The 15,495-nt window shown below is 39.1% G+C and overlaps 1 protein-coding gene across 1 annotated transcript; it reads left to right on the top strand.

Annotated features, from left to right (window-relative positions):
- The first annotated feature begins 873 nt into the window (after positions 1–873).
- znf148 (zinc finger protein 148) lies at positions 874–12,297 on the top strand. Its single transcript, XM_085374193.1, has 7 exons — positions 874–955; positions 5,328–5,644; positions 6,586–6,711; positions 6,807–6,930; positions 7,075–7,158; positions 7,253–7,371; positions 8,773–12,297. Exons 2-7 carry the CDS (start codon positions 5,351–5,353, stop codon positions 10,396–10,398), a joined length of 2,373 nt encoding a protein of 790 aa, XP_085230319.1. The 5' UTR covers positions 874–955; positions 5,328–5,350; the 3' UTR covers positions 10,399–12,297.
- Positions 12,298–15,495: the final 3,198 nt, after the last annotated feature.

The following is a 15,495-nucleotide window of genomic DNA, read 5'->3' as shown; positions in this document are numbered from 1 at the left end:
GTCGGCAAACAGGTTGATTAGTATTCCTCACAGCGGCGTGTGTGAGTGTGCATGCGTATGTGTGAGATGGCTGGGGATGACAGGCTATCATCTTATCACGACCCTTCGAACCCCCTTTTTGGCCAAGCTGTCAGTCCAAGGATTAAAATATAATTCTACATTTTTAATGTTTCCATTTCCACCTGATGCGCGCTTTATTCCTATTTTGTTGTATTACTAATCAGACTAGCCTAAGCGGTTGGTACCTCTTGCGCATCTTTTTATAAGTATTAATCCTATAATAAAAAGAAGATGGTGTGCAAATGCCATCAAAAACTCTTGTCACGTATACTCCATCTGGGCTAATTAAGACAAGGTCGTAACTGATAAGGCTAGAGGATATGCGCCTTTCCTCACATAAAATGCAAGATATCCATGTTTAAACCTATATGACCGATATACGTTAAGAAATTGGGAATCTGTTTTATTCAGAAAATACAAACACTACATGACAGAAGAGATGACTGCATTAAACAGCTTTTTAATGTGAGCAACAGTTAATAACCCCCGAAAAAGGTCGTGTATTTCTGCATGATATTCCTATCAGATCAGCACGGTTACCCACCACCCAAGCGATTCAAAGACATTAAATCACTGAAAAAAACGCGCGCTTATTTTAAGTTGCCATTTCCAAAAACGGTGCAAAACAATAATGGGATCAAAGTCTAGAAATAACTGGGCTATTAAGGCACCACTGATGAACATTTAGGCTGCAGAAGTAGGGCACCGAAAGGACGTTATCAGTTGCATGATGAGAAGCGCAGCGTTCACCTCGAATACCACCGTGCACCACTAGATGGCGACAGATTTAAATTTCCATGTCCTGATGATGGTGTATTTGATTATTCCGCACACCATCACTGCACTGTAGTCTTGGATAAGAATCATGACAGCTAAACGGGCTTAATACGCGTAGGTAAGGAGAAATAAAATTAAGTTTTCAATTATTTTCATATCAAATATGCACTACTCACGCGTATTATTGTTTGTCGTGGTAGAGAACAAGGTGGTTAGCGAACGTTAGCTTGTGAAGATTGTGGCCTATTTAGCAGAGTGGCTGAGGAAGCTAAAGCCAGTTATCACTGCTAATAAGTAAGGGAAAGTTGTGTTATGTGTCACATGTGTCGTTTAGTGTGAGCTTAAATTTGCTGTTGAATGCCACATATAAGGAGGTACCGCAGCTGTGAAGATGCAGTTGCAAACGAATGTTATATCAAAAGAGAAAGACCAATGTTTGCAGCACATTGCTAGTGGTTAGCTCACTAGCTTCAAATAGGCCGTAAATGCTCGCGAAGTAGGTGCGTGCATATTGGAACTTCCGTTCTGGGCCTTCAAAGTAAAGTCCCAAGTAATGCGCTTTATATTGCAAGGTTGCGGAAAAATACGAGTTCGTAAGGTTCAGACGAACTACACGGTTTGTTTTTCAATGAGAATGGTAAATACTTAAAAGCCTGTTCCGGTATTGTTTACTTAAAGCGGTGAGGAAGCTTTTAATTTGAAGACGCCGTCGCCTGTCTTCCTGTGTTTTCTCCTGCTGTTGTTATGAATGTTTTTGAGGTTTGACGAGCGTAGCAAGCTAGCTTGCAGCCTATCTAGTAAGCGACTTAAAGCCATTTAACCAAAGCGACACAGAGGGTGCGTTTGCATATGGTACTAAGTGGCTGTCAGCGTGTGTTAAAACCCTGACAGATATTTACCGGCCCCGCTGTTTCATTGTTCAGTTTGTGTTAGGAACAGCGTCAAACCTGTAACCAAAGTGCAGCGGTAGCTAGCTTTTTGCCAGGTTGAGCTCAAGTGATTGTCACGTTAGTCAGCCATCTAATCAGAGTGCAATGTAACTCCGAATATAGGCAACATCGGCGTAATACAACAGTATAATGTACTGTGGTGGCTGATTGAAATAATCTATTCTCGATATGTAGCTGTGTTTGTAAGAAATATGCCTATCTTATGGTTTGACGGTGTAGGTTTATCACTTTACATATACTTGTAGTTCTTTTAAAACATTAGAAAACAGAGTTTAGAGTATATTAGAATATATACAATCATAACTGCTACACTTGCATGAAGGCAAAAAAAAAAATGGAGGAAGAAGGGCAGAATGCAAGCGTACCTGTGCACGTCAAAACACAAGCATGTAAACATACAGACGGCGGCATGCTTCATGTGTTCACATGCTCAGAAACAAAAGAGACTGAAAATAAGCACAACAACTTTGAACTGAGACGCCAAACTGGCCAATTTCTACAGATCAGTAAAGATACAGCTTATCTGACTTGGTATGCAAGACTTTTCTTTATGTTTTTAGATTTAAATAGTCTATTGTTCGTGGTGTAGTGTAAATCTCTCTTCTCATGGTTTCATAGTTTCACTCCGCAATTGGTAATCGTTTTTTAAGGTAGTCAGACCCCGACCCCCCCCCCCCACACACACACACACACACACACACACACACACACACACCAGAGGTGTGGACTCGAGTCACATGACTTGGACTCGAGTCAGACTCGAGTCATTAATTTTATGACTTTAGACTTGACTTGAAAAAATGTTCTAAGACTTGTGACTTGACTTGGACTTTTACACCAATGACTTGGGACTTGAATTGGACTTGAACCGGTTTACTTGAAAAGACTTGATATTTTACCCCAAATATAAAATTTAACATGCATATTATATAGAGATTGAAAATGTGACGTCATTCACGGGTAGAACCGCAAAGGATTCTGGGAACTCGTGGCAAGCGGTACTAGCGCACGCAGGCTTTCAATTAAAATCAGTTATACAGCGATAAAAAGAAACACAAAAATGTCAAGAAGCTGTTGTATTATTAACTGCAATAGCCGGTCGCATGACAGCCACGGGAAGCCGACGGGTAAAGAGATCGGTTGTTATCGGATTACGTCGTTGAAGAGAAATTGTTCAAGCCATGTTTCCGAAGTAACAAAGATGCGACGGATGGCCTGGATTGCAGCCATTCAAAGATCAAATATAACGTCCCAGAACACTCCAGCTCACAGGTTAGTCTGCTCCAAGCATTTACACGAAGGTCAGTGTTTTTTAGTAGTTAATACGTCATTTTCATAACATAATTGGTGATATAGGTTACAAGCAAGTCTGGCGCTGAACAGAAATTGTCGCGCTATGCTCCTTTATTTATTGTGCATAAATAGTGAATTGTCCTGACACAATATTGCGTTTCGCTTCTGTTATTATGGTACATTGACAAAAACATATGCTTTTATTCACAGGATAAAACAGGTTTTTTGTATCACTAATTGCCCAGTACGATTACAGCATACAATATTATTGTCACTGCTACATTTCTGTGATGCTACCAGAAATTATTTCCACTACTAATTAATTACCGTTGAGCTCAAAGGTCCTATTAATAAACGGTTAAGGAATGTATATTTATGACGACGATTTGTGAGACTGGTAAACTTATGATACTTACGATGGTCTTTCGTTCGACACGGTGCGTTTCAAGGTCCTGCACCCATCTGTCGGTAAACTGTACCTGGGCTTGTTGCAGTGACCGGAAGTTACTAAACTTCATGAGTGTGTGCACTCACTCCAAGAACCGTATGATTATAAATATGCATATAAATATGCTAAGATGAGATAGCTGACTTCATCTAACTAGCAAATGTTGTCCAGGCTATGTTGGTGATACAGTTTTTTTTAAATGTGTATGATATTTTTGTCATGCGATTTTAAAGCCGGTCCTACAACCGCATCCAAGAATAACATGCAGCTTATCTCAGAACTGTCGGTGAAAATTATTCTTGGAGCTAGGTTTAATTGAGCTGCATTTTAAAGAGGTGCAATTTCACAATTTGTGTATATTTTCTAAGTTCACTATTTTGTCATGTGTTGAGAAAAACACAGATTTTAAAATTACATGGTCTAATATTTACATTTAGCATATAACTGCAACATTATTTTTTCGTTTTTGTTTTTTTTTTAAAGACTCGAAAGGACTTGAAATTCAAAGTTTCAGACTTGTGACTTGACTCGGACTTTTACACCAGTGACTTGAGACTCGACTCTGACTTGCCTGACATTACTTGAGACTTGACTTGAGACTTGAGGATAAAGACTTGAGACTTACTTGAGACTTGCAAAACAATGACTTGGTCCCACCTCTGACACACACACACAATCACAATCGCTCTTCTTAATTAAATTTAAGGTCATAAGTCTTAAATTTGGTGAGGTAGCTGTTACTTTTAAAGAGCTTGGTTAGGCGTGTGTGTGTTTTTTAGTGAATAAAAACCAGTGGGATCTGAAATATAAGTGACTATGTAGAACAACAGTCTTGCTACCTATCCTCAGGCTTAATATGCAAAAATGTTTTTTAAATTAATGTTGATTTTTTTTGGATCATTCCTAATAGTGAACTTATGTCTGATTCATAAAAGATGCTTAACACAAAAAGCCTTGCTTAAGCAGTTTCTAATAAACCCATAAATAACTCATTTTCTTCTGTAATCTATGAAACTGAAGTCAGCTTAAATTACCAGCAGTGGCCTGGGGGGGTCTCCTATTACAAATATCAGAGATAGCCGTGAAGCAAAAGGTAAAAGCAAACTCTTTGGAGAACAGGCTCATAGTGGTGGTTAAGGAGAGTGAATCCAGACAACAAATATTATCCAGTGGACTAAATAGCAGGTGGAGGAATCCAAACAAGCAGCCTGGAAATGTGTTGCTCCTGCACTGACTGGGGTTGGATAGAATTACAGAACTGTAAAGTACACCAGTGGCTTTGAAAATCGCTCCAGTCTAGACTTAAGATTTGAGATATGGTCACTTCTGTGCGTGGTAAGGTTTTGTTTTTAACAGGTTTTTCTCTTTAAGCATACTTAAGATAGTTTTATATGTTTTATAAATGGGGCCCTAAAGCTCGTTTTGTTGGTTGCCAGGCTTCATACCACCATGGGTGTTTATTTTTATATTCTTTCATATTTATTTTTGGTTCAGTGTTGTGGGGATTGAAAAGAGCTGCCGATTTGCTCGTTTAAAAATAAGTAACTATGACTTATGGGAAACTCAGTTAAAAGTTACTCACATGCAGCAAGTTCTAATCTGTAAATAGACTTAATCCATGCTTGGGAAAGTGAGCCTTCATGGCCACAAAAGGGATCTTGGTGAATATAATTATTTCATCCATGATAGTTTACAGTTGTATTATGTCCCTTTTTGGGGGAGTTTAAATACATTTTACTCAATTTGTACATTTTACATTTGTTTTTTTGTAACAGTGTTTCTTTGTTTTTATGTTATAGACTCAAGAGCTACTCTATGTAAGATGAACACTGAGGACAAACTGGAAGGCATGCTGCTGAAGTGCAGCAGCGGAGGAATAGACGGAGGAGGGAGAGTTGGCCTGGGCAGCGGAGGAGGACTGGTGGTGATGACACTCGGGGAACGATCGCTGGCTAACCACCCTCTGCTGGCCGAGGATGACGACGACGAAGACGACGACGAGGACTTGACTCGAAGCTCGCTGGTCACTCACGACCTGGTCCCTCCAGAGCAGCTGATGATGCAGGAGGAGATGACGAAGAATAGCGGTGGAGGAGAAGAGGAGGGAGGAGCCGAGGTGGGAGAGCATTTCCCCCTAAAACTCACGAATAAGTTTCCCTGCTTGCTTCATATGCCAGTGAGTTCACGCTGGTTTAGAAGTAGATCAGATTTTGATAAGCTCATTTCTGTGAGTGCATCTACAGTCTCCACTTGATCAGAGTGAGTTTGCTTTTATGCATGTTATGTTGACTTAGCCTGACATTTTGGACTGTTCAGTGCAATCAGTTCTTTTAACACACAAAAAGTACTGTTAGGTAGCTGCTAATACTGCAAACTACTTTCACACTAGTTATTTTTAGGTGCCGGAATTTTCTTAAAAATTGGTCAAAAATAGGGAGCTCGCATTAGTGTTTTGTTTTTTTAATGAATGACAGAGATTTTAATTAAAAATTTTTCTGTCACTTTGACCCACTTGTTCATATTCAGAAACAATATATTTGTACACTCTGATCTTCTGAATCAGAATAAACTTGCAGCAAATGTGAACTTTAAAATAGTAATTTCTATTCTAAGAATACAGCATAATGAGGATAATCTGAATTCACCCTCAGGGACAGGTTTAAAGCATTGCTTCTCCTTGGGAACTTTAAGAGCTGGAATTGTATGGTTTGTGTTGTTTGTCTGTCTGTAGTTATTACAGACAGGTTATTTTCAGAAAGCTGAAAAGTGGCTACATACATTTTAAAATGCCAGTCAGAGGATTTGAAAACGCTGTCCCTGGCCACCTGGCAGATGTAATCTCTCAGCCTGTTCTGGGTTGTAAGGGGCTGAGGCTTCCCTCTGGTATTTTATGCCTGAGGCAACTGTATGGTGAGATGCCCTCACATTGGTTGATTATGCTCTGCTTGCCCAGTTGCACCTGTCTGACCTGGATAAAGTGGTAGCTGGCTGGGTGGCCCTTAAAGTAGGTCATGTGCGATATTCAATGTATAAATGACTATGGTCCTACTTTTACAGTTGAGCATCAAGCAGGAGCTGAAGTTGTCTGAGCCAGCGGTCTATATAAAGAAAGACAAAAAGGCAATCAAGGATCTGACAATGTGTCCCAAGAAGAAAAAAAGGAAGCAGCGATCACCAGCAAAGGTGAATTCCATCTGTGGAATTTTTATATTTTTAAAATACCAGGGACAGTTGTGAAAATTCAACACTACATGTGTTCTTTTTTACCCCCTTTGTAGATTCTCAGCATCAATGACGATGGCTCATTGGGCATACCAAACCCCAAGTGTCACGTCTGTACTCACTGTAATGCTGCGTTCAGAACCAACTACCATCTACAGAGGCATGTCTTCATTCACACTGGTATGAATAAGCCTGGCATGTATACAAATATGTAAAACATGTTGCTGTGAAATTAGATATGTTGACAGTAGGGGATCTTTTAGTCATCAAAGGAAGCTAAAAACTAAAAACAACTGGTTTTCATATATGTTACTGAAAACCTAGGTGAGAAGCCGTTTCAGTGCAGCCAGTGTGACATGCGCTTTATTCAGAAGTATCTTCTCCAGAGACATGAGAAGATCCACACCGGTGAGTAACAAACAGTTTGGCAAAATTCTCAATTGTTTTTATAATTATTGCTATGTTAGCCTGAACTTTTTTCTTTTTAAATACTTGTCTCTAGGTGAGAAGCCTTTTCGCTGTGATGAGTGTGGGATGAGGTTCATCCAGAAGTACCACATGGAGAGGCACAAAAGGACTCACAGTGGAGAGAAGCCCTACCAATGTGACTATTGTCACCAGGTACTATTCTTTTGATTGCTTGTAAATTAGTGTATTCGTAAGGTCCAAAATTGGTAAATATTTTAATTAGAAAGACATGAAAGGTCTATTTCAAACCTTTAGTTCAGTCATTTTGGTTCGGACAAAGGGGAATTAAAATGTGTTGGGGTTTTTTGGTCTTCTGTTCACTAACTTTGAAAAATAAATTTGTGAACTAGTTTTCTTTGGGTTATTTCACAACGACACTGTGGTCCCTTTAAATTGAGCTCTGGCTCATTTTCCCCCTTAGTGCGGTTCATTTGTGCAGATGTCAAGATGTGTGCTCGGCTGCTGACAACCACACCGAGACCCTTTGAAAAGGGTGGTCAGTGGGAGGTTCTAGCTAAATACATTCTTGCATTCTGGGATGTGGCAGAGTACACAATCTGTACAATATTGCCATTTCCATGCAACCCAAACTTCAGGTGGATTTCAAAACAGTATAATAGGGATGACAACTTGACCATCTCGTATAATCATGGCTTTAGGAGTAAATTTTCAGTGTAGTCCAGTTGTCCAGACCTTAAGCACCTTCCTGTGTTTCTGGCCAGTAAGTGGACTGATCATTCTCACGTAGTTTTTAGTATCGCGTTTTAGTTAATTTGGAGCTAGCTTGTAATTTTCTTTGAAAAGAAAGCAGAATATGTGAACATATCAAACTCATCAGTTGAACAGATGAACTACAAGTGTGAAGATCTCCTGTGTGTGGATGTATTTGTGTATTTGAATAGTTTGTGGTACAGTGGTTGGCTGTAATATAAAACATGTACGAATATGTGTTGAAAAAGGATGAGGATTGTAAAGCGCTTTCAGTGGTCAGTAAGACTATAAATGCACTGTGTAAACGCCACCCTATTTCAAGAAAACACAGGTAGAGACAGGATGATCTTCTGTCTTTTATTTTGACTCTGTGAACTGACTTATCACAAAAGAATACAAACACTAAATATTGCAGTGTAAACTGTCATTGATTGCTTAGTCAGGCTAAAATTATTTGCTGACATGTTAACAATTTGCTTATAATGATAGGAATGCCTGCTAAACAGTTATTACACAAGATATTTTTTAAGTAGTTCAGCTTCTGTGAATTTGTTGAGTGCATTAAACCTCTAAATACTGTGTTTAAGACCTTTAGACTAAAAAGAGTCTGCTTAAAACTTAGTCTGGTTAAATGGTGTTTTTGGCATTCAGCTTTTTTTGCCGTCCTAAAAAGATTGTGTGATTAAAAACACATTTGGTGTGAAAACACTGTCACTAGTGCTCATATTAAAGATCGTTATGGCTGTAGAGAGTAGACAGGAAGCGTAAAATTGTGAACTCAATATTAGAGCCAGTAATGAAGGTTCATGTATAAAATAAATGCATTGTGTCCTCTTTCTGCAGTACTTTTCCAGAACAGACCGGGTTTTAAAGCACAGAAGAATGTGTCACGAGAACAGAGAGCGAAAGGCGAACAAGACTGCCGGTAAAGTCGGACCTTTACGTGAAGCAGACTCTTTAGGGCCCCCCTTTGTTGCCAAAGAGTGCTCACTGCCCAAGAAAAAGCGCCAAAAGTGTACAGACAAGAGTTCAGGAGCTTCCACTACTGCCCAGACAGAAGGGCACACTTTTACCGTGGTAGAAACAGAAGAGAAAGAGGAGCAAAAGGGAAGTCTTTCTCTATATGCTGTGTCCTCCAAAGTCAAACATGAGTACGTGATTGCTGACTACTCTGTGGACCTTCCTGAAGAAACGGCTAACCAACACCAAGATGGCGACGTCTCTTCGGAAGAAACAACTTCTCCTAAGCTACTTCTGAAGAAAGTCCGCAAGCGGAGTCTTAAGCAGTCGACTGAACAAACTCCTCCTTGCTTGTCCACTTTACCCTCCTTTGAGGAAAATACTAAGGTGGCACAGTACACCTTTGAGATCGTGGACAAGCAAGGCCTCTTAGACGTAGAAGGCAACAGTGAACTCGAATCAGTTGAAACTCTTCAAGGAGGACAAACAAAACCAGCAGCCAGCAGCACAAACTATGACGACGCGATGCAGTTTCTCAAGAAGAAACGTTACCTTCAAGCTGCAATGGCTAACAACAGCCGGGATTATGGCCTGAACACGAGCAGCATCTCCTCTCAGCCACCTGTTACACAAACTGTGGTGTCAACAGTCATCGACGAAACTGTTCCCGCCACCATCCTGGAGCCCCAACCCATGAACACAGAGATTAAGACTCCTCATGACAAGAATGTTTTGCCTGATGAGGTTCTTCAGACACTGTTGGACCACTACTCCAACAAAGCCAATGGGCAATCAGACATTTCTTTCAGTGTGGCTGACACAGAGGTTACCTCAAGTATATCTATCAATTCCTCCGATGTTTCTGACAGCAGTCCGGTCGAGAGCCTCGGAACATCCAGCGCTCAGGCTCAGCCGCCTGCAGAGAAAGTGAGTCTCTTGCAAGAATACTCCAAATTTCTCCAGCAAGCACTGGAGAGGACCAGCCAGAATGACAGCTACCTGACCAGCCAGAGCCTCAGCTTGGTCTCTGAAAACCCCACATTAGCTGGACAGCCTCTGTTCTCCACAGAGAAACAGTTTCCTTCCCCCAGCAGGTTCAAATCAGGGATGAGCTCTCCACTAAGGTCCACCTTAGAGAAACCTCACTATGGGTTGCTGGTCGGGGACTCCCAGCACTCGTTTTCCTTTTCAGGCGACGAGACCACCCCTCCCTCTGCGGTGTCCCCAGCTGAGGAGGACTTTCTGGAGCAGGTCTCTCCCTCAAAAAAGACTGACTCTTCACAAGGGATACTACAGACTTTTCAAATAAGCTCCTTTGAACAGAACTTCAAATCTCATTTCCAGACGTCAAGATCTGCAGCCTCCTCGCAGTTTACGGTTGCCAACGGACAAGTGAGTGTTCGAGGACACAGCACAGAATTCTCAGAGTTCCCTTTAGTCCGAGTCACTGAGACCAGGTCTCAACTGAACTCATCCCCTGACGTTTCGACCAGTGAATCGTTTGGCTGAAGAAATGGAGGCGGGAGCGTTCATTTCTGTTCATCATTTCTGTGGCACTTTATCTCGTCTTTCCTGTGTTTTTGCCAAATCAAATCCCACTGCAAACGAGGGGTCTTTCTTTTTTTTTTTCTTTGTGTAAAGCAGTTATAATTTTGTGCTTTTACGTTCTAAACTTCTTAAACAGGAATACTGAAAAATGATAATCATACTATAATTAGCATTTCCCCTTTTGGAAAAAAAAGTCAAACTTCCTCCAGAATGTACATTATGAGATTAAGCGACCAAAGTGTAATGCAGGAGATTAATATTCTCTAATTCCATTGCCATTATTTTTAATGTTTGTGTCAATCATTTCGCCTTGCACACTTAATGATCAAGTCACACTTGCTGCTTAATGCAATATTTAGACTTATTAAAATGTAGTTTGCATCTATGTACACTCCCCCCCTGAGTTTTTCAACTGCACTGGGGGTTGGGTGGTCCAGAGCTGCACAAACCTACTGTTATTGATACTTTTTCCTTATGAACGCGTTAATTTTTTTCTGCATTTTAAGATCAAAATCTGTGATTCAACTGAGCTGAAATGAATTGGGGCCACATAAGTTTGTCCTGCTCCCGAAAATCATGCCCCCTTCCCCCATGGCGGTGGTAGATTTTTTATTTTCATTTTTAAATTTTTTTTTTCTTTAGCTACTTCCCCTTGCTCTTTGTTTAGTTTTTTTTTTTTTCAAAAAATATCACTTAGAGCTTTTTTCTTTATTCCAGCGGTTAAACTGTCTGCTGACATGCACGGTGACACAAAGTTGTGTTACCTATTAAGGGTATTTCTGCAGGATTTATATTAGATTATCACAGTATGTATAAGTCACCTTTTGTTAAGAGATTAGTGAGACTAACCACTTAATTAGTTTAAGTAGAAATTCAAACTAATTCACTTTTTCTTTGATCACTTAAAAGGACGTAGCTCTTATAAGGGAAACAAAATTAAAGTTCATGATCCCTTGTATTCAAGAGAATTTGATTAAAATGAGCAGTTTATTATTTTGTGCCTTCTTTTAAAAGAAATATTACAATTTCCTTTAGTCATTCCTGCACAATGCATTTATTTCTACTTGGTCTACGCTCTAAGGCTACTAGTTCCACTTGCACAATACAGACAAGCACATAAGCTATCAACGTGTTCACACCTTCATACGTTAAGAACTGGGAGCTTTATTTAGTTTTGCCTTTTAATATTGTATCATTTTTAAAATTTTAGCAGAGACATATCACCAAACTTAATAATCAACATATTATCTGTAGTTGGGAGGAGTTAACGTGTCATGGACTCTTCTCCAGTATGTGTGTAAGTGCAGATTTAAGTTGTAGATGTCTAGATTTGCTGATAATCACTGATTTGCTGGAATTTTCTGGTCAGACTCATCTGTACGGGCCTTGTTGAAACCATGCAGTTTTAAACGGGAGTGGCAATGAGTTAAGTCTTTTCTGTACTTCATTACACTGTTGATTGTCGTTCACGTCTTAGGTGCTGTTGTGTTAAACGATGTTTTTATCTTTTTGTTTTTCGTGCACCATCCAGTTTAGGTTTGAAACCAATGTTGAGCTCCCTCTTGTTACAGCTCCTCTGACAATCAGGGACACACAGAACCACGTTAATCATCGAATACTTTATTCTTCCTCAATGATCATTCCCTCTAGAATGTATAGAAGATATCCTGCTGTAAATACATTGTATATTTTTCTGCTCTGAGAAGTACTGTTAGGTTTTATTTTGGTCCATAGAAAGACAAGGCGTGTGCAAGAAACACTTTTGTCAGTGAATTTGGCAAGTTAATTTGTTTTTAAGCATTTATGAGATTCAATAATGAAACGGTCCATCTTCCTGAGAAAATGTGGCTTTTGCAGAAATCTCACCACTGTATCAATATTATATTTTCAGTTTAATTGGTGATTGATCAAAGTGAATTTAGATTTTTGTGAATGTTCATTATGATGGGTTTTACTGTATAACTATCATCCGTATGATATATTAAAATAAAATTCCTTTTCAACATATTTAAAGTAAAAGAAAAATGTTCTTAGTGGTGGAAACAATCCTCCATTCAACAGCTATTAGAGTCTTGAATTTGTGTTAAAATATCACTTAAAAGTTATAGTGTGGTTGAAATACCTCACTAGCTGCCCTTTTTTTTTTTTATTGTAAGCAATCTTTAAAAGCACAGTGCAGATAGAAACGATGGTTTTGTAAATTGTACCCCATTTAGTTCTTTGAATTTTGAATTCAGTTAAAGTGGAAACCTATTGGAAATTAATGAAGTATGTGAGCAGTACGATGAATATTTCCTTTTAATTAACTATTGTCAGTAACCTGACCATAAGTGTCCTTGTATAAGCTAGAGAAATCTCATTTGTGTGCGTGTGTGTGTAAAAAGATCAGAATTTTTTGATAAAAAGCTATTTTTGAAACGTCATTTAAAGCACTGATATGTACAGTATATCATATGCAGTCATTCTCGCTACCCTCATTTATCTCTGTATAAGTCGTTTGTGTCAAGGTTTTTCAAATACAGATGGGAATCTGAATTTTTTCTTGATTTTAAAGAATTTGCTTCACAGTAAGGTTGGTCTTACGTTAGGTTTATTCTGCATGGTCTCTGACTTGTTGGGTCAAGTGAACTTGTTTTATGGATAATGTGCAGCTTTAATTGTAGCTGATTATTTTCAGTCAAGTAACCCATATGATTAGACTTTTGCAATATACAATGATTTGTAAGCAATCTGATTAAATTGTTTTTGATTGTTGTGTGTCATGTCCTTATAAATAAATAATTCACAGCATGTGATCTTGAATTGTTGTTGATGTACAGAAGGCGTGCAGCTGCTGGTGAAACTGAGTGTGGGTGGGTAAATGTGTTTCCTGATGGAAAGCAGCCAGAAAAGACATAAAGAGACGCTGGGATATTTGTTATGGTGTGTTAGGGGAATTCGAGGAGAGTAGAAGTGCTGCAGAAGACTGTTTTCATAGGTACACACTCGTACAGTAACAAATTGAAAATCTTTCACCATATCGTGGTACACGGTGACATCTTTTTCAGCAGGTCCAAAACCTGAAGATATATTCAGTTTACAGTGATATAAAAGTGCAAAGCATAGAATTCTCACATTGGAGAGCGTTGGAAAAAGAACTATTGATGTTTATCATGGAAAAATATGTGGAAAAACGTATATCAGAATAGTTCTGTCTTAATTTTCTGACAAACTGTTTGTCCAAGCACTGTAAGCCTTTATCACAGCCCAGTAAACCATGAAGGTCAACCAGCATGCACAACAACAGGACCTCCCCCCACGTGAAATGCAGCTATCAAATACACCTGTGCTTTCCTGCTACCATACAGTACTGTGGGAAAACCTTCAGCTACCCCTCGTTTCGTTATATTTTGCTTCCATTTAGCCTGTCTTTCTTGTAATTTTCAAAGTGGTGTTTAGCGGGTGTTCTCCAGACTTTCTGAAAGTTCTCTGGACATAGCTACTTTTATACTCTATTTAAGCATAAAAAGGCACCTAACTCAAAGGATGAACCAGTGTTGTGTCTACATATAACAGAAAACTGAGCAAAGAAGTGTGTTTAAATTGTATCTTTAGGCACTTTAATATTAGCAGTCTGTCCCAAAAACATTTCTTTAGCCAAATCTACTAAAAATTCCAAAGCTAACACAGACTGGCATAAAAAACAGCAAGAATGTTATTCCTTAAAATATGGGATCCAGAAAAGATCTGAGAGATTCATCTGGTCCTTCAGCTGAATTTCAGTTGTTCACTGAGGCCTCATTAGACATTGTCTCGGTGGAAGGGTGGCTGTCAGGAAGCCATTTTTTAAGGAAGAGGAAACTGGAGGGAAAGGGTGATGTAGTGATGAACCCAGATATTCAATTTTTGGTTCAAATCATCGTCAGTATGTGTAGAGAGGGCCAGGAGAAAGGTAAAACAGTGTATATAGCCATCTGTGAGATGCAATGGAGTCTCTGCCCTGGCAGGATTTCAGCCAGTGGGGACTTTGATCTTTAATGGGAAACAGCTGATTGGTAATGACTTTATTTCTCCCCATGGCAATGATCCAAAACACAGTCTTCATGCAGTAAAAGAATACTTGGATGACAAATCGGACTGGCCTCCCCAGATCACAGAGAGCCAGCCAACATCCAAAAAGAGCGTTTAATGTCCTTTAAGAATCCCAGAGAACTATTCCTGAAGGTTATTAAAAGAAATTACAACAAAGTTTGCCTAAGAGAGTTCAGACTGTGATGAAAGATGGCCATACCAATGCTTGACATAATCATCTTAAACCATGAAAATGTAAAATATTTTCATTGTGTCATTGTACAGGGAAACTCTTCCAAGTTTTGTTTTCTCTTATTTATTTTTGAATATGTGTTTAGACTGATGTGTTTTCTGATCTGATTGGTAACTTATTGACTGGAATAAGACTCAGAAAACATCCCCACAGTCTGAAATTCAAACGTGTTTCAGGAAATAACTCCATAAAAAGGATCAAATCCATGTGGATGCATTTTTCAGCTAATCATTACTAGCATTACCTGCTGCAGGACTTGCCAAAGCAAACACGAGATCCTTGTGCAAATGCTCCAACACATCCCGGAAAGGTGAGCAGTAACCGCATGCCTAAGTTGCCTGCTGGCAGCTGACGTATCCATATGACGAACACGTTGTAATACTGAGAGGATTTAAAGAAAAGTGGGAAAGTGGAATGGATTTATTTTTTCTTTAATTTTTTAAAAAAAAAATTACAAGCAGTGGATGAAATGAGATTGTGAAAGGTAAGGTGTCGCTGAGTTAATCTAGCTAAGAAGCTGTTTGAAAGAAGACCGCCACTCACACCAAACTCTATTGAGAAAACTGCCAATTTTAAGACTAGAGCACATCTCGGTTTTCATAATAGCGTATATCACCAGGAGCTTATTTTGAAATTGATTACACTTTCTGATATGCTGTCTTTCCATAAACATAACTATTATTATTGTTATCATTCATTTCAACATTTTGTTTTCTAACTAGGAAACAATGAATTCACATGTTTGTTATAATTCT

Source organism: Diplotaxodon limnothrissa, linkage group LG16, assembly GCF_057381915.1.
Source record: "Diplotaxodon limnothrissa isolate DT_005_m linkage group LG16, D_limnothrissa_male_GT1.1, whole genome shotgun sequence".
NCBI classification, from domain to species: domain Eukaryota; kingdom Metazoa; phylum Chordata; class Actinopteri; order Cichliformes; family Cichlidae; genus Diplotaxodon; species Diplotaxodon limnothrissa.
This window is presented reverse-complemented; position numbering and strand designations above follow the sequence as displayed.